The sequence below is a fragment of the Macaca fascicularis genome, chromosome 9 (genome assembly GCF_037993035.2).
Source record: "Macaca fascicularis isolate 582-1 chromosome 9, T2T-MFA8v1.1".
In the NCBI taxonomy this organism is placed as follows: domain Eukaryota; kingdom Metazoa; phylum Chordata; class Mammalia; order Primates; family Cercopithecidae; genus Macaca; species Macaca fascicularis.
Window position 1 is genome coordinate 92,773,159 of NC_088383.1, and position 20,925 is coordinate 92,794,083.

The 20,925-nt window shown below is 32.8% G+C and overlaps 1 protein-coding gene across 7 annotated transcripts in view; it reads left to right on the forward strand.

The window, feature by feature from the left end:
• PCDH15 (protocadherin related 15) overlaps positions 1-20,925 on the forward strand; it is a 1,788,406-nt gene that overhangs the window by 1,738,571 nt on the left and 28,910 nt on the right. For 6 of the 7 annotated variants that reach the window (XM_065521086.2, XM_065521087.1, XM_065521089.2 and 3 more), the window contains one exon: positions 12,524-12,700. In XM_065521086.2, the coding sequence (XP_065377158.1) occupies positions 12,524-12,700 (177 nt within the window). Of the gene's footprint in view, positions 1-12,523; positions 12,701-12,923; positions 18,948-20,925 lie in introns of those variants that run through there. The other variant, XM_074000793.1, reaches the window with a different exon arrangement.

Here is a 20,925-nt window from a genome sequence, read left to right on the forward strand (position 1 = left end):
ATCAGAGGTAGTCCATCTATTTTTGCTTTTGTTGCCTGTGCTATTGGCGCCATATTCAATAAATCATTGTCAAATCCAGTGTTACAAAACTCCTTTCATATATTTTATTCTAGGCATTTTATGGTTTGGAGGTCTTATATTTAGATGTTTAATCCATTTTGAGTTAATTTTTGCATATGGTGTAAGATAAGGGCCCAACCTTATTTTTTTACATATGGATATTCCATTTTTTTTCAACACTAGTTGTTTAAGAAATTATCCCTTCCATGTCTGATTTCTTTTTGTAGATTTTTTAAAAACCTATGTAAATGTAAATTTAGAGTTTTCTTAAGCAGAAGTATTTCTGATCCCTTTTTGAAACCTACATTAGTAGATGGAAGTGGGAGTGATAAGAACCGTTAAGACCTGAGTCAGCACTCTGAAGCCAGCACTCCCCCATCCGTGTCTGGGGTGAATGATGAAAATACACACATAACTCAGGTAGCCATCAGGGTGCCAAATACTTAATTAAATAGAATAATTTATTGTTCTAGTGACGAGACCAATAAACACATTAATTGCCTATGACATTTTTAGGTGACAAGTTATATTATCATCAAAGCCATTTCTGTATTTCCCTCGAGACATCCTTATCTGATGAAGTGGAAAACTAGAATATCATGTGATCATCATTTTTATTTTTATTTTTTGGTAGACCAATATTTTAGGCAATAAGATAAAGTTCCCTTGGTAAGTATATAATTAGTACAAATGAGGACACTTGATGAAAGGAAAAATAATGACCTGACATATCCATTTTACAATGGAGCAGGTTTTACAAAGATGAGTATACTCTGATAGCTAAGATCACAGTACCTGGAAAATGGAATGATTGTAGTAAATCTTAGCTGCTATAATAATGATGATTACTCCTCACCTCACTGAATTGCCTGAAATGGCTATACTGAATTTTTTTTTTTACTACTTTTTAGATTTTAAGCTTATAAAATTGAACAGTCCCCATAAGTAATAAAACATATTCATTTTTGTATTCCACAAATTCCAGTAAGGATCTGCACCACTACAGATACCCTTGAATATCTATGCTCTGATGTATTTTCAGTTGATCTTAGAATTCACCTCTTTGTAAGTCTTGTGGGTTTTTTAATTACTTTTTTTAAAAAATTAAGGCATAGGAGAAACAACTGTAAGAATAACAGTAGGGACACCTAACCACAATGGACAAATAATTGGCAAATAATTGTCTAAAGAAGAAACTATGAAATGTTTGCATTTTACAACTTCTTTCTACTCCCAGTTCATCATGAAACTCAAATAAGAGGAATTTGTGGCTCTAAAATTTCAATCCTTAGGAATCTATAAAAGAGACATTTTGAAAAGTATAAACTTGAGTTTAGAAACACAGAGTTACGGTATTTCTGTATGAATCGGAACTGACAACTTATTTCTCAGAGTTGCTCAAACCCATCTCTTACCTTCTGAATAAAATATGAAAATTCAATTATGGTAGAGCTTTACTGAAGTAGTTACTGACTTGATGTGGAAGAGCCTCAATTTTATGAAATATTTATGTAACACCTGAAATGTGCTGTGTAATCAATCTATAGTTCCTAGAATTAAGCTTACAAAACCTATGTTAGAAATGTAGCCAGGATATATATCACATATATAGAATTTATTTGTATAGTATATATAGTGTGTGTGTGTATATATGTGTGTGTGTGTGTGTGTGTGTGTGTGTGTGTGTGTGTGTGTGTATATTTCTAGGAGGAGAATTGGAAGGCCTCTCGGGAAGCATACCTATGAAATAATAACTGCTAACACATTTTCTTAAATCAATGTAATAAAAATTTGATTTGAAGGGGAAAGGTTGAGCTCCTTTTTATTTCAGAGAACCTAGGCTCATTTACCAGACCACCAAAGACTAGCTAGGAAGTCTTGGGCCACTATATCAAACTCTTTGAGTTTTTGCATTTGTATCTTAAAGCTGGGGATTTATTAGTTAAAAAATAGTTACAGATTGTAACTGGAAATTTATCAGTGAACAAAGTGAAGTCCCTGTTGCCATGGAGCTTCTATTCTATTGCATAAAAATGGGGATATAAAATAGCAATATTAATAAATTAATATGTAATATGAAGTTATGTAGTGATAACTGCAATAAAGACAGGTAAATACAAGTAGGAATGTAACAGTTATGAAATAAACTGAAGGCAATCATAAAAATAAAATACAAACCACAAGTATAATAATAAATCCTACCATTTATTATTCAAGGTATAATTTACTATTCTTGAAAGAAAGGTTTAGTGTGACTCACCTTTATTCAAAGCCTTGGAAATTCATGGTTTTGACAGAAAGAAAATTTATTTACTACTTTTTGAAATATTCAGTTGGGGCATTATTTAGTAGAGAAATAACCTCTTTTTACAAGAAGAATGACTTGTCTTTAACTCACTAGGTTAATTGTGATTAAAGAAATCATAGTTCTCTACAGAACTGAAGATACCCCAGTATGTAATTATACAATTAAAACCTACTGTTTGATAATAATAGTTGTGCACATTGGAGTAGCATCTTTAATGCTTATCTATTTGAAATGTAGAAAAAGTACAGATTTAAAATTCTGTTTTTAGTTAAATATGGCAGGATTTTTAATTATTTCCAAAACTTTAGTATTCAATTAATCACATGGAACAAAGATGATTATAAACAAAGATGCTCCATGACTTTCACTTCTGTTCTATTTTTGAGGCTTAAAATGTTTTATTTTACATGGATTCTTAGTTATTATTAGAAGGAACATTATCTTAGTCCAATATGAGTAAATTGTTTAAGGATTAATCATCTGCAAAATGGCTTAAATTCACAATAATTAGTGTTTTATCTCAGATAACATATTTCACATATATTAAGGTAAGATTTTTTTATTTTGTATGTGTTGGTTTTTCCAAATTTGTACATATTTTTCTATAAGCAAAGTCTACCGAAAGCAAATTACTTATCAAGTCTTAAGATTCCATTGCATATTGATTCCATAAAGAGTCCTGTATGCTGACATGTTTCTTCCAATAGATGTGTTTCTTATTTTAGTGGTCATAATACTCATCATTCATTCACTCATTAACACATTTCTGAATGCTTATACTCTATTATACCAGCTTCTGTTTGGGAAAAAAAAATTATAAAGAAAATAAATCAACTTTCTTAATTAATATTTGCCATCTGAGAGATGTAACATAAAAAAAAAACAAGTCAATCATATTTGTGCCCTTTGCCCATGCCTTCTCAGCAACATAGAAAAAAAAGAAGATTGAAAAAAGTAAAGGATGAGGCATGGCTGCTACATTTAGGCAGTGCATTTTGTTGAATCAATATTCTTTCTACTTTTTATCTTTTTTACTTTTTAGTATTCAGCCTTTTGGAGACAATGGAAAGCCAAAAGAAACAAACAAATAAACGAACAAAATAGTTTCTATTATCCATTGAGGACATTTTCATTTTGCTTTGAGTTGAAAAAAGTTTAAAATCTTTGCGCTATTGTTGTTGTTTTCAAAAAGAGATAAATGGGATCTTCCCAGATTAAAAATACATTTTATTGGAAGATCAATTAAAAACACTATGTTTAGTTTTAAATCAAACATAAACATGTTTATGTTGTCTTTATTTGCTCTGTGAACATAATACAAACAAAATTTGGGGGCAACTATTTTGTTTAAGAAAATAGCATGATCAAAAGATATAGATTACAGAAATAAAATTACTAATGCAAAATGAACCATTGTAATGAAGGTATCAATATATTGACTGAATCTTTGAATTGCCCTTTAAAATTTTAGAAGTGTTTGAAATGTTCTTATCAACTTATGATGGAGAAAAAATAATTGATACAGGTATATTTTTTCCTGAGATTTGAAGGGAAGGGGTTATTCATATTCAAAAGTGAAATTCACTCATAAAACACTAAGAAAAAAAATTCGGGCCAACTTTATTTATGTTTTCATTTTAAGATCTAGAAATTCAGAAGAAAAGCAAAGAAAGACTGAGTGGGTAATCTTAAGTTATATTATAATCTGTTTTTCTCCCCTCAAATATCATTCAGTTCAGTTTATTTTTAAGATCTTTTGTTTGTACCAACTAGAAGATAACTAGAAAATAGTTGTGTAAAAATAAGGACATCATTATATATTGTTTTATCAAAACATTTGAATCACAGTTGCTTTATGGAGATCTCCAAAATACGTAGTGGACATTTATTTCTTTTAAAATTCTTTCCTTTCTTCCTCCTCTTTTTTATGTTTTATAGCCTAGAAGTTTTGCCAAATTGAACAGCTTATTATTTTTATAATTCACCCCAACCCATAGTACCAGGTAGATATATCACTTTCTTGAGAGACCACTTTAATCAGCAAGAGGCAATTCCTCTGTTCTCTTAATCCTATTTATTATTCTTTTCTACACTTTCTTTAATTTATTCAATTTACCACAGTCTGTGCTGCTGTTTTTTAATGTGAGACATAAACTCCACAGAATGTTTATGCAAGAGAATTCCGTTTGTATCAGAAAGTCATAAGTTATATTTTAGATGCTTTCATATATGTCTAATAAATATTAAAGACTAAATTTAATTTTGTTTTAATTGTGTACTTTATTCCAAAAGAAATACAAGTAGTTTACAATGATTCACACAGGAAAAAAAGGTAAAATACACTAAAAATGAGTTTAGAAAAATAAAGCAAACAAACAACAAAGAAATTAAAGAAAGGATCAGAGTAAGAGTAAGTAATTACAGAAATGCTGCAAAGGCCTGTATAGTCCATATCGAGTAATCACAAACTTGACTTTCACCTTGTTAGGGCCAAAGTGAAAGACGCAAACAAGCTAAACAAAAAGAACAGATTCAGTTACAAAATTAACAAAACCATATCTCTTCTGGTACAAAAGAACTCCTTCTAAATCTGATTCCAGATTAGGGGAAAATGTTTTTATCTTGTGGGATACCACAGAGAGGTTACCATGTAATGTAATTAACAAAATGTTCCGTGGCTGGAGCACCATTTAGGTAGAGTCTAGGTAGAGTCCCTGTGGGTCTGTGTTAATGGAGGAAAGAAATTCAGAACTGCAGGAACTGCATTCCTGTATTTTTATCCCTCCAGCCATCTGCAATGCCTGTTGATTCATTTAGCAAAGCTTTTGAAAAAATATTGATAAGGACTTGGGGTGGAACTCTCTATGATGCTAGATAAATATAAGCCATTTACCTGAACAAAAGGCTAAGTAGGGTTTATAATCATGAAATCTGAAGAGTTCTTGTAACCATCACAACAAATAGCTAACATTTATAGCATGCTTCATATTGGTTAGATTATGTGCATTTAATGGATGTAGTCTCCTTAACCTATCGTAGAGGCTCTTTGAGGTAGGTTTGATTACCCACTGTATAGATAAATTCCCTGAAACTTTGAGAGGTTAAGTAATTTCCACGAAGACCCAGTAGTGGAGTTTTAATTTTAATCTACATCTATCAGCCACCAGCAGACGGAGTTCCCTCTGTTACATTGCCTCTTAGGAGGCAAACCTAATTAAAAACCCAACCCATCTTTTCTTGAGAGTAAGCTGAGCATGCAAAACCTGAAATTCTCATCACATGGTAATTTTAACTCAACTTATCCACACAGACAAATGGGTAATTGAGAAGATGGCTGCTGCAATAATTTTAGTGTAAAAAAGTAAATAAATTAAAAGCTAAATCGACCATGAATAAATACCTGTCTCATCTATAAAACTATCAGTAAACACCTTACACTACAGTTTTCCATAATGCAATTTCTCGTTGAAATTAATTGAAGATGTACATACAGGTAACTGGATAAGGTAATGCTGTAAATTGAAATTTAAGGGCATCTACCAAAAATAACTTGGCTTGAGAATAAGTAAGTTAAGCGAATCAGTTGTTTATTGACACTCTTAGTTTGTGATTTTAAAATAATGCTATCTGCATAGGAAAAAAAATCAGTTAAATAAACCTTTCAGCATTTATTCTAAGAAAGTTATTTAGATAAACTTTGTATTGGACATTAATTAGTATGTGGTACTATACTAAAATATGTTACATAAAATATATTAGCTATATTAACATATTTCTTTAGAAGTTTTCTGTTTTTAAAACTTTTTCTAAAGGTGACATGATTAAATAAACATTAACAGGAGTATGTTATAGAGTATTCAAAGTAAAGTGGAACGATAAAACCTTAAATTAAAATGTAATTTTTGTTCAATAATTGTAATTATCATTCAAATTTAAAATATTTTTTTTCACTTTTTAGAAGACTAATCAAAGCCAGTTTTCTGTTTTGAGAATGTTTGACGTAATCAGATACTGTTTTGCTTCATACTTGATTATACTATTTGCATTTTAAATAGGTATATTGCTACCAAGAAGTCAGATTCAGGGCAATTTTTGGCATTCACTTTTAATTATTTGTGTGTGTGTGTGTGTGTGTGTGTTTGTGTGTGTGTATACATACACTATTGATATAACCTAGTTGTGCGTATTTTGGGGATATATGTGATATTTGGATTCATATATATAATGTGTAATGATAAATCAGGGTAATTGGAATATCCATCAACTCCAACATTTTTCTTTGTATTGAGACCATCACAATTCTTCTTATGTAGCTATTTTGAAATATACAATAAATTTTTTTAACTATAAATTACCTGCCATACTGTTGAATACTATAACTTATTTATTTTCTCTATCTGTAATTTTGTATCCATTAACCATCTTATCATTATCCCAATCTTCCTTCCCTTCTCAGCCTCTGGTAAGCACCATTCTACTCTCTACCTCCATGAGATCCATTTTTTAGCTCTCACATATGAATCAGAATATGTGATTTATTTCTTCTGTGCCTGGCTTATTTCACTTTACATAATAACCTTCAATTTTATCCATGTTTCTGCAAATGACAGGACTTCGCTCTTTTTTATGGCCAAATAATATGTACCACATTTGCTTTATTCACTCATCTGTTGATAAACATTTTGGTTGATTCCATATCTTGGCTACTGTGAATAGTTCTGTGATAAACATAGGCATGCAGATATGTCTTCAATATATTGATTTTCTTTCTTTTGGATGTATACCTAGCAGTAGGATTACTGAATCATTTTATAGTTCTATTTTTAATTTTTTGAGGAGCCTCCATACTGTTTTCCATAATGGCTGTACTACTATACATTCCCCCCAATAGTGTATAAATCTTCCTCCTTATCCATATCCTTACCAGCATTTGTGATTTTTTTGTTTGTTTTTTTGATAATAGCAATTCCTGTTGGGATGACATAATATTTCATTGTGATTTTGATTTTCATTGCCTTGATGATTGGTGATGTTGAGCATTTTTTCATATGCCTATTGGCTTTTTGTATATATTCTTTTGAGAATTGTCTATTCACATCTTTGGCCCATTTTTATTTATTTTATTTTTATTATACTTTAAGTTCTAGGGTACATGTGCACAACATGCAGGTTTGTTACATATGTATACTTGTGCCATGTTGGTGTGCTGCACCCATCAACTTGTCATTTCCATCAGGTATAAATCCCAATGCCATCCCCCCCCGCCCCCTCCCCATAATAGGCCCTGGTGTGTGATGTTCCCCTTCCAGAGTCCAAGTGATCTCATTGTTCAATTCCCACCTATGAGTGAGAACATGCGGTGTTTGGTTTTCTGTTCTTGTGATAGTTTGCTGAGAATGATGGTTTCCAGCTGCATCCATGTCCCTATAAAGGACACAATCTCATCCTTTTTTATGGCTGCATAGTATTCCATGGTGTATATGTGCCACATTTTCTTAATCCAGTCTGTCACTGATGGACATTTGGGTTGATTCCAAGTCTTTGCTATTGTGAATAGTGCCGCAATGAACATACGTGTGCATGTGTCTTTATAGCAGCATGATTTATAATCCTTTGGGTATATACCCAGTAATGGGATGACTGGGTCATATGGTATTTCTAGTTCTAGATCCTTGAGGAATCGCCATACTGTTTTCCACAATGGTTGAACCAGATTACAGTCCCACCAACAGTGTAAAAGTGTTCCTATTTCTCCACATCCTCTCCAGCACCTGTTGTTTCCTGACTTTTTAATGATTGCCATTCTAACTGGTGTGAGATGGTATCTCATTGTGGTTTTGGTTTGCATTTCTCTGATGGCTTTGGCCCATTTTTAAATTGGATTATTTGGTCTTTATCAGTTGAGTTCTTTATATATTCTGGTTATTAATCTCTTGTTGATTAGATAGTTTGCAAATATTTTCTCTTATTCTGTAGGTTGTCTCTTCACTTTGTCAATTGTTTCATTTTCTGTGTAAAAGCTTTTCTGCCTAATGTAATCCCATTTGCCTATTTTTGCTTTCATTGGAAAATTCATATTTCTTTGGAGTCTTACAAAATCTTTGCCCACACCAATGTCCTGAAGTCTTTTCCCAATATTTTCTACTATTAGTTTTACAGTTTCATGTCTTATGTTTAAGCTTTTAATCCATTTTGAGTGGATTTTTGTACATCAAAAGATCGTATTTTGTTCACTGATATATCCCACGTGTATGGAATGGCATCTGGCCCAGGATAGGCATTCAATAAACATCTTTTGAAGGAATGAATAAATGAAAATTTTCCTACTTAACACTTGCCTGAGTTTTGCTATAATTTTATGACACAGTCCTGAATCCAATTTAACTTTTTACATTTTTAAACTAGAAAATATAGATTTATATGAAGAATTTTACCATGAAGTTAGAGAGGAAATAGGGAGTTAAATGTATTTTTTTAAAATATAACTCTATTGTTCTTTTATTCCCATTATAAAGAAATTTAAGCAATATAATATATGAAGAAGAAAGTTATAAAAGGTAAACTCAAAATCATAACATCCAGCTCTAAGCCTTATTAACATTATATAAACATCACTGTGGACATCTTTCTTGATATGTGTGTGTATGATACAAATATTACGGGTTAGATAAACATCATTGCAAATATCTTTTTCTTTGTGTGGGGGGCTATAGGTATATATGTAAGGAAATCTATGTACATATAGGTAATGAATATAGATATAGAAAATATTTAGTATATAGATACAGACAATAAGTGAAAAGATAGATTTTTACAAAATGTGTTCTCATTTAAAAGGTATTAAATTTAGTTTTACATAAATTTACAAGAAAAAGATACAGAAGTAGTTAAGATTAGGCTATATCTCTTTTTATCATAAGATAGACTTTATCCCAAAAGATCTTTAAAAGTTTAACAAAAAAGTGCTCAAGGTGAAGACATTATTGCATGTTTTAAATGACATAATTTGTTTTTAGATTTATTTTTTTCATTGTTCCCTGCTACCATGAAGATATTAGTACAGTTATATTTTATTCCACATCTAATTTTTTTTTATGTGCACAACGTGTTTGTTACATATGTATACATGTGCCATGTTGGTGTGCTGCACCCATTAACTTGTCATTTACATTAGGTATATCTCCTAATGCTATCCCTCCCCCATCCCCTCACTCCACAACAGGCCTCAGTGTGTGATGTTTCCTATCCTGTGTCCAAGTGTTCTTATGTTCAATTCCCACCTATGAGGGAAAACATGCGGTGTTTGGTTTTCTGTCCTTGCTATAGTTTGCTCATAATGATGGTTTCCAGCTTCATCCATGTCCCCGCAAAGGACATGAATTCATTCTTTTTTATGGCTGCATAGTATTCCATGGTGTATATGTGCCACATTTTCTTTCTTTCTTTCTTTTTTATTATTATACTTTAAGTTCTAGGGTACATGTGCACAACGTGCAGGTTTGTTACATATGTATACTTGTGCCATGTTGGTGTGCTGCACCCATCAACTCGTCAGCACCCATCAACTTGTCATTTACATCAGGTATAAATCCCAATGCAATCCCTCCCCCCTCCCCCTCCACATCTAATTTTTTTAGTGACATGAGTCTGCAGTATTGCACTGAGAAATAGAAAAGAACCCAAGCACAATAGATCTGTTTCTTCACTGTAGGATGGCACACAATTAATCTATGCATATATGAAGGATTTCCTTGGAATATGTCAAATCAATGCCAAAATGCACCAGAGAAGGCATAAATCGTTAGAACAAAGTATTGAGACAGCCACCTATTGCATTGTATTTAACTATGTACTCCTGTTTGTGTTTTGATTTGTGAACTGATTATACTAGTGAAAAAATATACTTTCCTATTAATTCCACAAATTAGTTAAAGGTCTTGAATGAATTTGAGACAAGGAAGAAGCTTATTAATGGAAATATTTAAGTCAAATTAATAAAAATAATATTCATTTTATAGAATAGTTACTGTGTGCTAGGAACTGTGTAAAAGCTTTATTTCATTGAATGCACATTCAACCCCATGTGGTACATTATTTACTTGTTTTCTATTTAAGGAAACAGAGATGGCCAGATATGATGCTCATACCTGTAATCCCAGCACTTTGAAAGGCCGAGGCGGGCAGATCACTTGAGGTCAGGAATTTGAGATCAGCCTGACCAACATGGTGAAACACTGTCTCTACTAAAAAATACAAAAATTAGCCAGGTGTGGTGGTGCCTGCCTGTAATCCAGGCATGAAACAGGAGAATCCCTTGAACCCAGGAGGTGGAGGTTGCAGTTAGCCAAGATTGCCCCATTGCACTCCAGCCTGGGTGACAAATGAGATTCCATCTCAACAAACAAACAAACAAAAAAACCTGAGACTTTGAGAGTTTAAGATTACTTGTCTAAGGTTATGCAATTGATAAGCAAAGGAAATCAAAACTGAAGCCAAACCTCTGTGCTCCTCAATATTATATCATTATTGTTTGTGCCTCCTACAAAATGTCAAGAGTATAATATGGTTTGACTCCGAGGCCCCTTATTTTTGTTAAATGGCATAAATCTCTCAGGAAAAAAAATCCGAAAAGCACAGTCCAAATGATGTTAGACTATGTCTCTGAGTACATCCATTATCTTCAGGTTTCCAGTTTGGTTGTTTTTTTTTTTTTTTGAGATAGAATCTTGCTCTGTTGCCCAGGCTGGAGTCACTGCAACCTCTGCCTCCCAGCTTCAAGCGATTCTTCTGTCTCATCTCCCAAGTAACTGGAATTACAGGCATTCAACTATTAACTGGTATTTGCCAAGTGAATTTGTTCCTCCTCCTTTTTCCCACATCATCTTTTCTTTAGTCTACTTCAAGAATATCATCAGAAAAGAAATTGCAAAGCCGAGAGACCAGTGGGCGTGGTGTGGTGACGAATCTTCAATAAGACAGATTTCAACAGTGCTGGGTTACAAACATTTAAAAACCAGCAAACAAACCAACATTTCACTGTTATTGGTAGTGTCTCCTGGCATGCACTGGTAGAGCCATTTCCTCCAAAGTTTATAACCTCATCATTCTAGTAACAAGGACAAACCAAGCACATGCAAGACTCTTAAGGCAATATACTTTCAATAGAGCAAGAAATATGACAATTGTGGCATTAGAAGGAAAAGTTATTTTCTGATGTATAAAATAATTTGAGAATATATTGCCCTTCTCCCCCAAAAAAACCTCCAAGTATAGACTCAAAAAAGAGCATAGAGTCTATAAATTTTAGAATGTTTATCATATATAGTAATTAAAATTAAGTTATTTAAATTTAAACATCTATAATTATTGAATTATATGTTCCTAATGTTTATATACTTGGATTAATAATATAAAGTTTTTAATAAGGAATGGGACATTTGTGAAATGGTAATAATTCATACTTTCAATTAAAATCCAGTAATGCGATGGGAAAATTATTTATTGATTAACATTGTCTCTGCTTTTTAAATTGAATATCAGTAATTTATACTAGATAGTATATGTTGTTTTTATTCACCTAAATAGTGTCTGAGATTTGCATGCCATATTTTTATCTTAACGTGGTTATCCTTCCATTGCAAAATATCTCCACATTCTCCCATTGCTGTGATTCTGCAAGGATTTTTATACCTTTGGGAAAACAGGCATCCTAGTCCTGCGACTTAGCATATAGCTTCGTGTCATGTGTCACAGACTCTAGTGGGAGATGTAATTTATGACACCAACCATGTGAAGTCAAGGGTTCTAAGACCCCATGTCTCCTATAAAGTATAGACAGCTTTATTTGTACAGCATATTTGGCATTTCCCATGAGCCATGTAAAAGCTCAAATGGTATCATAAATTCAAAAAGCTTAAAGTTAAATAGGACATGGTTGGTGACCTTTTCTACCTTATTCAGCTTCTAGCATCATTGGGAGCTAAATGCTGAAAAAATATAGAGAATGTTTTTCAAGGGTTTATGTTCAGTAAACATTAACAAAAACCAGGCTGTCATCATTTTTCAATTACTAAATGTCTTTTCAAATTGAGAGTAATTTTTTTTTCCCCAGAAAGCCCATTGGACTGTCATGTTTGTACTTCGCTTGATTTATAGGATCTTGGATCGCTATGTTCAGGATCAAATTCCTGGTGCCAAGGTTGTAGTGGAGTCCATTGGTGCTCGCCGACATGGAGATGCCTTTTCCCTAGAAGATTACACCAAATGTGACTTGACTGTCTATGCAATCGACCCCCAAACCAACAGAGCCATCGATAGAAATGAGCTTTTTAAGTAAGTGTTTTGTGTTATCTGTAACAGCTCTTTGGTTACAATAGCAACCATAGATGCTTCTGATTTGAGGTTATAAATACTTAACGTTTAAAACCCACCAAATAGTTGTTGAAAGTGAAGTGTAAGCGAAGAAACTGAAACAATACCTAGGGTTCTCATGCCTAAAAGTTTTCAGGTCTACGTGTGGGCTACAGTGACTTCAGAGGGCCCATTTTCTTTATAGGCATCAAATGACCTGTTGTACTTATGAACAAGGAACAGTTCCTTGAAGTCACCTGCTGCCAGCTCTGCACTCTTGCTCAAGGGCCCTGGCTATTTGTGAGGAAAGCACAGATTCTTAAAGTGGCAGTTTTTCTGCAATGATTTTCATCTGCTTGCATTTTAAGAAGAAATCCAGCTTTCTTACAGGTCTACTAAATCAGCAAAAGCCAGTATCTGTTTTTTTCTTTAACTTAGAGGTGGAGAGCAGGTGGGATAATCATTCCCATTTAAGTTAATGCTGTATGTGAAATTTATCCTAGCATGAACTTAAATATTTGAGTTATAAATCCTAAAAATAAATAAAATGCACAATCTTAAACAAAATCCTGCTACTTACTTTCTTTGGATGTTATTCGAGCACACTTGAATACTTAAAAAAAAAAAAAATTGTTAACAGATTTTTCTTTACTCTAGTGACACCTAGTGTCCAACAGGGTCTTGGAATGAAATTCTATCTAAATGAAACATTTTTAGTTAAAAATATATATTGATATACAATCATAATAGCTTATATGTGCCTGTATATACTGTCATGCCAAACTCTATAAGTGAAACATCATAATTTAGTTTTATTTGTCTATACTTTTTAAACAGCATATAAATATATCCATATACACCTTTACAAATATATCTATATTATGTGTATGTAGATTTATTTATTTTGTAAATACCTATTTATTCAATTTTTATTAAAATTAATACATTCTAAATTTAGTTTTATTTTAAATGTGTTCATCAACAAAATTTCATCACTTCTATTTTGGCAATAATAAAATAACGATTTAATATCAGCCAAAATTTTTTTAAAAACAGTTATTTAATATGTTACTCATCATTTTTTTTTTCTTTTCTTTTTTTTTTTTTTGAGACAGAGTCTCACTCTGTCGCCCAGTCTGGAGTGCAGTGGCACGATCTCAGCTCACTGCAAGCTCCGCCTCCCGGGTTCACGCCATTCTCCTGCCTCAGCCTCCCGACTAGCTGGGACTACAGGCCCCCACCACCATGCCCAGCTAATTTTTTTGTATTTTTAGTAGAGACAGGGTTTCACCATGTTAGCCAGGATGGTCTCGATCTTCTGACCTCGTGATTCGCCCGCCTCGGCCTCCCAAAGTGCTGGGATTACAGGCGTGAGCCACTGCGCCCGGCCTCATCAATTCATTTTTAATGGATATTTGGGCCATGTACAAAAGAGGACACTAATTGTGGAGGAAATATAGATGAATGAAGTAATAGCTCTCACTCTGGTTTTATACTCACCACCAAAATGAAGCAACATTTAGATCTACCAAGCCAATTTTTTGTAAGTTTTATTAATTTAAAAAGTTGATTTAGGGATAAACTTTCAAAGTAATTCATATATTCTTTCCATTAATTGTCAGAAAATTAACACATTTCTTTTTTATGTGAATCTACCTGCATTCTCTGGTTTTTGCATACATTAGTTTTGTTTTTAAATTTCATGATTGATTGAGTTTAGCGTGTTTTTACCTGAATATAAAAATATGTATTATATTTGGGCTAACTTTAAAGAGTAAAATAATGGTGATTAGAATTCGAATTTAACTGGCAAACCTCCTAGTGATTAAATATTTGGGGGAAAAAAGCCACTTGGGTTTCAACTGACACCATGAAATACAAGATCAACACCTTTAATTCTAAATAAGTTTTCCCAAACCCAAATTATATTATGGACAGTAAACATCTAAATTCAATAAAATAACTATCATAGCCAGCAGGCAAGGAAAAAACGGAGAATATATATAAATCATAAAATAAATTTTTATATTGAAGAAAAGATAGAATAGCTATGAAATATGAAAATTTTGCCTTAGCAGTCTTCACCTTGAAGTATTACAATAAGCTTAGAGTCACTGGTCTATTCGAAACTCTAGAATTATTTCTTGAAAGATTTTATAATAAAATTGTATACACATACATATACGTGTGTGTGTGTGTGTATAGTGTGTGTGTTCCAAGGTTGATAATGCCTAAGTATTGGTATCTATTCTGTAGTTGTGAGAGTTATTGATTATTTAGTTTTTAACACTGAATAAATGTACTAGAACCTTAAGATGCCTGTTCAGGTCAATGGAAGTATTCTCTCAATTTCCTTTCATCTTAAAATCTAAGCTTCTGAGGATATTGGAGTTCTCAGGTCAAAGGATTAGAAATCATAATAATAACAATTTGTCCTGGGAACTTACTTTGATTTGAAAAAAAGATTTTGACAATCAAAAATAACAAAGCTCATAAATGCATAGAGAGGACTGGAATGACTTTTAGTGACATGTTAATAACTTGTTTGGCAAGCTTATTGGTATTTTATTTTTTTATTTTTGGTTACCTGAATTGCTTAGATTTCTGCAATAATTATATATTACTCTTATCCTGCTTTTTTATCCTTGTAGTTCTCAACTCTTTGGAGCTGCATTTTTGGTTGGTTTTATTTTGAGTTTTTTGCTTTTTTATTTCTGGAATATTCTCAGACATTTTTTCTAATGTTTCTTATGCCCACTTTCCCTTTATTCCTTTTCTGGGATTCCAATTATAATTTGCTTTTTCTCATAACTTTTTTTCTGTTCTGACTCTGCTCCCCTCCCCCACACATATACACACACAGTTTTTTCTTTGTATTTTAGTGTGAATAATATTTACTGCCCTATTTTTAAATTCACTGATTCATCTGTGTTAGCCTATTGATGAGCACACTGAAGAAATTCTTCATCTTGTTATCTTTTCAGAAAGATATTTCTAGCATTTCTATTAGGTTATTTCTTATTTCCACCACTCTACTGAATTTCTCCATCGCGTCAGGCATATTTGTGCTTTCTGCTATTCTGTAATGTGTTTCAATCAAAGTTCCTGTCTGATAGTTCCAATATCTGGGTTATCTCTATCTGGCTCTGTTACTTCATTTCTTGAAAATGGTTGTTTTATATTTTGTAGCCTTTTTGTGTCCTACTTGGTTGAATGCCAGACATGGTATGGAAGAACAGTAAGAAGTGAGGTAAATAGAGTTTACGCCTGTAAATGGACATTACAGGCATTTACTCTGTTGAGTAAAGCTATTCAGGAATTATTTGGATTTTGCTGTTGCAATTGTTACTTCCACTGTGCCAAAAGCTTCCAATTCTTCTATTGGTGGAATGGTATCAATTCATTCTTAGAATAGAGACTGCATGCTGTAGGATTTTCTCAGTCTTCTTACTCAGTCCTCAGTTCTCAGTGTTCTCTACATGCTTGTGCCACAGAAGAGGTTCTGTCCACACTCTGATCTGTCCCACAAGGTTAACTGCTCCTCCTTCTTGCTGCGTTCCACTCTTATAAGGAAGAGATAGAGCATGGAATAGGGGTTCCTCTGTTCTCCTTGTACAGCCTGCATGTGTAAGCCCTGGTGTGGGCTTTCTCAAGTTTTTTTCCCCCTCTTTCTTATGGCATCATGGCAGCCATCCTCTGCTTCACATTTATGGGGATCTTGGGTGCAAGAGAATTTTCTGCCCCTTCTCAATCCACAGTAGACCTCTACTTTGTAGTGGTACAGGATCTTAGGCCTAAGAGGACTTCCAGCTCCTCCCCCAGGGGTAGGGGATTTTTGCTTATACCTCTTTTCCAGAAGCAGTAGACCTTTGCCTGAGCACCAGGAATGGGCACACTTACTCCTCTTCCCTATAATACTTACCGTCCTTCTTTCATATGACATAAAGGTCTGGGGAATTGCATAAGAGTTTCTGCCTGTGCACCAGTCTTAGCTGATTTTTTTCTTATTCTTATACCATGAAGGAATATTCTCCTGTGTCCTGCCTTGTCCCCCAATCTATCTTAAAGAAATCTATGCAAACAAGTTTTTGAATGAGTGGAGACTCCCCTTGTGTTTGTGGGTATCTATAATGCTAACCTTATTTATTACAATTTTCGCTGTTTTGTTTTGTTTTGTAGAGACACAGTCTCACTTTATTGCCCAGCCGGGTGTCAAACTCCTGAGCTCAAGTAATCCTCCCACCTCAGCCTCCCAAAGTGTTGAGATTACAGGCATGAGCCACTGTGCCCAGCCTAGGGCGGCCACTTTTAACCTGTTCTGCCAAAGGTGAAACAATGTATATGGTCTCATCTCACCTTGAAATTATCCTAATTGTCACTCAGTAGAATTTGGGGGTTTTTTTGGCTCACATTTTGAATTCAGCTCAAGGAAATTTATGATTTTAGTATTACCTGGCATTTTTTGTCATTTTGTTGTTGCTGTTAATAGCCATATTCTCTTGTGGTTTTCTGCATTCTACACAAAACAGAACATATTACTTTAAAATATAGTTTAATTAAAATTTAAAAATAAGCAAATACATTTTAGCTTGTGTATCTGTCTTATATCCAGCCTATTTAAAAATAGTATGTCCAAATAGTAAGAGAAAGATGGAGAAGGCAGAAAAAGACTCTAGACTCTATACACTGCCTTTAAAACCACAATGTTTAAAAACACACTTAGACCTTAAACAGTATCTGATTACCAAACTCTGATAAAGCATCTTTCCATGTTCTAAGTAAAAAAAAAAATACACGTAAAAATTCAAAACACTGAAAATCCAAATCAATGGAATGCTAATTATTAGAATCTAGTTAAACAGTTATGGAACTGTGAAAAGAAAATAGTTGATGATCTAACCACGATTTTCTTGATTAAGCAGAACAATCTTACGCAGTGCAATGAATGTGGGTAGATACGTTAACCATTGCCCACTCTGTAAGCCTAAATTGTGTACCTACAAAGCAAATAGGCAGTTGTCCCTCTACTATATGGAGTACAATCTCCTGCTCCTCCTTTACTTATTTCTACATTCATATGTACATTGCAGTATCAAAATCAGCATCATCAAGGTAATCAGTCATGAAGGTGACATGCAGGGTGGACTATTGATTATATATTGTATGCTGAGTAACACAACATTAGCCCCATATCCACCAATGGAGGAAGAAATACATGTTTGCATGTGCTTGAGAAAATAATAAGACATGACATTAGTTTAGCAACTTATCTCATCTCAGGATAACATAACAGTAATCAATTCATGTTGGCTACATCCTGGGAAGGGACCTGTATACCTTGCCCTTAGAATTACAAGAGGTTTGCATACAGTAACTGAGTACACTGAGATAAAAATGACGAGAAAAAAACCACGTTTCTGTGTTGATGCTGGATTTGGATAGATCTATCTATTTTTTAAGATAAGTAAGCAGTGGATAAACGGGATCAGCAAACAAGATAAATATGGAAAATCAGGAAATAACAACCTAATGACCCAGAGGGAGAATATATAACTCTGGAAGTTTTCTCCTACAGAAACCATTGGAAAACAGTTTAACATTTTTAGTAGAAAACAGAGTGGTATGGATTGGTGAAATGGTGTGTGTGTTTTACACAGTCTGAATTCTTCTCTTGTTTCTGGTAAAAGAACTTCACCTTCTCTTGTGAGAATTGACTCTTTCCTACATGGTGGCAGTCTTTAATCAAGTGCCTTCCCCTCAGTCCAACTGGAGTATAGTAGTTAACCCTCTTCTGTGGTTTTGCTTTCTTCAGATTCAGTTACCAGTGGTATAATACAATAAGATATTGACAGAGACAGACAGAAACCACATTTGCATAACTTTTATTACACTATAGTTCTATAATTGTTCTATCTTTGTTATTCGTTATTGCTGTTAATATCTTACTGTGCCTAATTTATAAATTAAATTTTATCTTCTAAAATCAACTGAGCACCTGGATTCAATCTTTCCTGAAATGAGAAGACATGTGAAAACTAAATTGGCAACATGAAGTGTATCCATTGAAAGCTTATGCAATATTAAGAAAAAGGAAAAAAGATATAAGTAATCAAAGAGATCAAAATATATTTATAGGACAATTAAAATACAACCTGATAATAGTTATTTCTGAGGTTAAAATTGTAGTATGTATAACAGAAGCAAAAAATAAAAAAAAAAAAGAATTAAATAGTTTATTATATTACAGGCAAAAATCAATGAAAAGGTAGCCATGTTTCTTTGAATAGTATCTGAATACTGAATATGTTTAAAAATCACTGAAACAGATATAAAAATATCTTACTCATAAAGGAACAAAAATTAGGTAAGCCCTGCGTATGTCATTTGCATGATAAAATGACAAAAGGCAAGGGAACCAAATTCACTGTTTTGTAAGGGATAATGTTATGACTCAAGAATTTTTACCCAGGGAAGTTGTTTTAAATACACAAAGTGGACGAAAGATAGTCTAGATCAGGTGTGGATTCAAAAGTGATCCATTATTCTACTAAAAAAATTGCTTATGACATCACACTGATAAGTGAAAATAAGTAAGTAATAGGGCTGTTGTAGTGTAAAAGACTAACAAATCTTACTTTAGAAAGTTTGGATATGAAATCCAGGAATCCAACAGAATTTTGATCTGTCAACTGAACTCCACATTTTAGGGGTTATATTCTTCCCTTAAATTAATGATCCTCTTCTGGATCTGATTCTTCCTAGTTTTAATAATATAGTTCCTGTGAAGCAATTCTTGATCTACGCCTCATTTAGAATCTCTTCCTTTATCTGATTAACAATTCAAACAAAAAGTTTTACTATTCTATTTCTAGTAATCATAAAAATGGCTAAGTTTTTATTTTCTTTTAACGTGTAACAATGAGCTTGGAAAATTGCTATAAAAAGTACGTTTTTAATCTATAAAAGCATTATCTATTTAAAAAAAAAGCAAAAAAGCATTCTAATTGCCACATATGTGATATGAATTAGTTTATGAGTTCTATATGTGATGGAATTCATATGTAATACCAGGCACTTATATTTTTAAGCAATGAACAGTGTGTTAACGGGATTTAAAATCAGTGTGGTCACTGAGAATATTAAAATTAAAAGCTTCAAAAGGGCATAAAATAGACTGAAAAAGTGTATAAGCATGGCATTGATTATATTTTGATAGTGAAATTTAGGACCATTTTAATTTTTTCTTTTGCTTTTTTTGTGTTTTCTGTATTTTTCAACATAAGCACTTTATATATGCAGTATAATCAAGTATATAAAATATTTAATACCACCCCTCCAAAAAAAAAAAGATTATACTTAAATATACCAAGATGTTAGCAGTGATTATAGTTGTCTGTAGATCATGGGACTATGATTAATTATATTTTTCTTGAACTATTTTTGTTTGCCAATGTTCTATAATAAGACATTTGACCTTTATGGTCTATTTAATTGTATTAAAAACACAATTGTTGCATCAATATGTAGAGCTTATAAGGGACTGCTCAAAAGTTCCCAAGGAATTATTAAAAAAAAAAAAACCCTGCTAATTATGACATTAAATACATAACAAAATTTTTCAGTCTCATCAGATTAGGAACAATTATTCCTTGATTCTCTTCCACAATTCAAGATTCGTAGTTGGAATTGCATTATTTAGAGGAAGGAACTGCATTGACTACCACTTCCTGTCATTCTTACAACACCGATATACTACCTGCATCATTTATTTAGTCTTTTTTTCCTAGGCAGAAAGGCTTTTTAAATGTCTTCACCCTTTGACCATAAAACATTGTTTTGGTTTGAAACTTGAGAATGTTTACATTTAAGATGGCGTTATGGCAAACAAATACAGAATTTGAGTCTGAAAACTTAGTTGGGTGCCTAAGATTTGTTTTTGTAACTGTATAGCTTTTTGGCCTGCAATAAATCAGTATTGTAATGTTCGATCTTTACAGGCTTATTCTAAGGACCCAAATAATGAAATGCATAAATATAATGTTAAACTATGGTATATAATTTAGGATATTATACTTTATTCCATCTAAAATCTTGTTAAATTATTTTGACACAGTAATATTAAGCTTAATGATACTGATAATTAGATTTTTTAAGTCTATAAGCATAGCAAGTAAGAGCTGTGTTTTTAAGTATTTTTGATATTTATA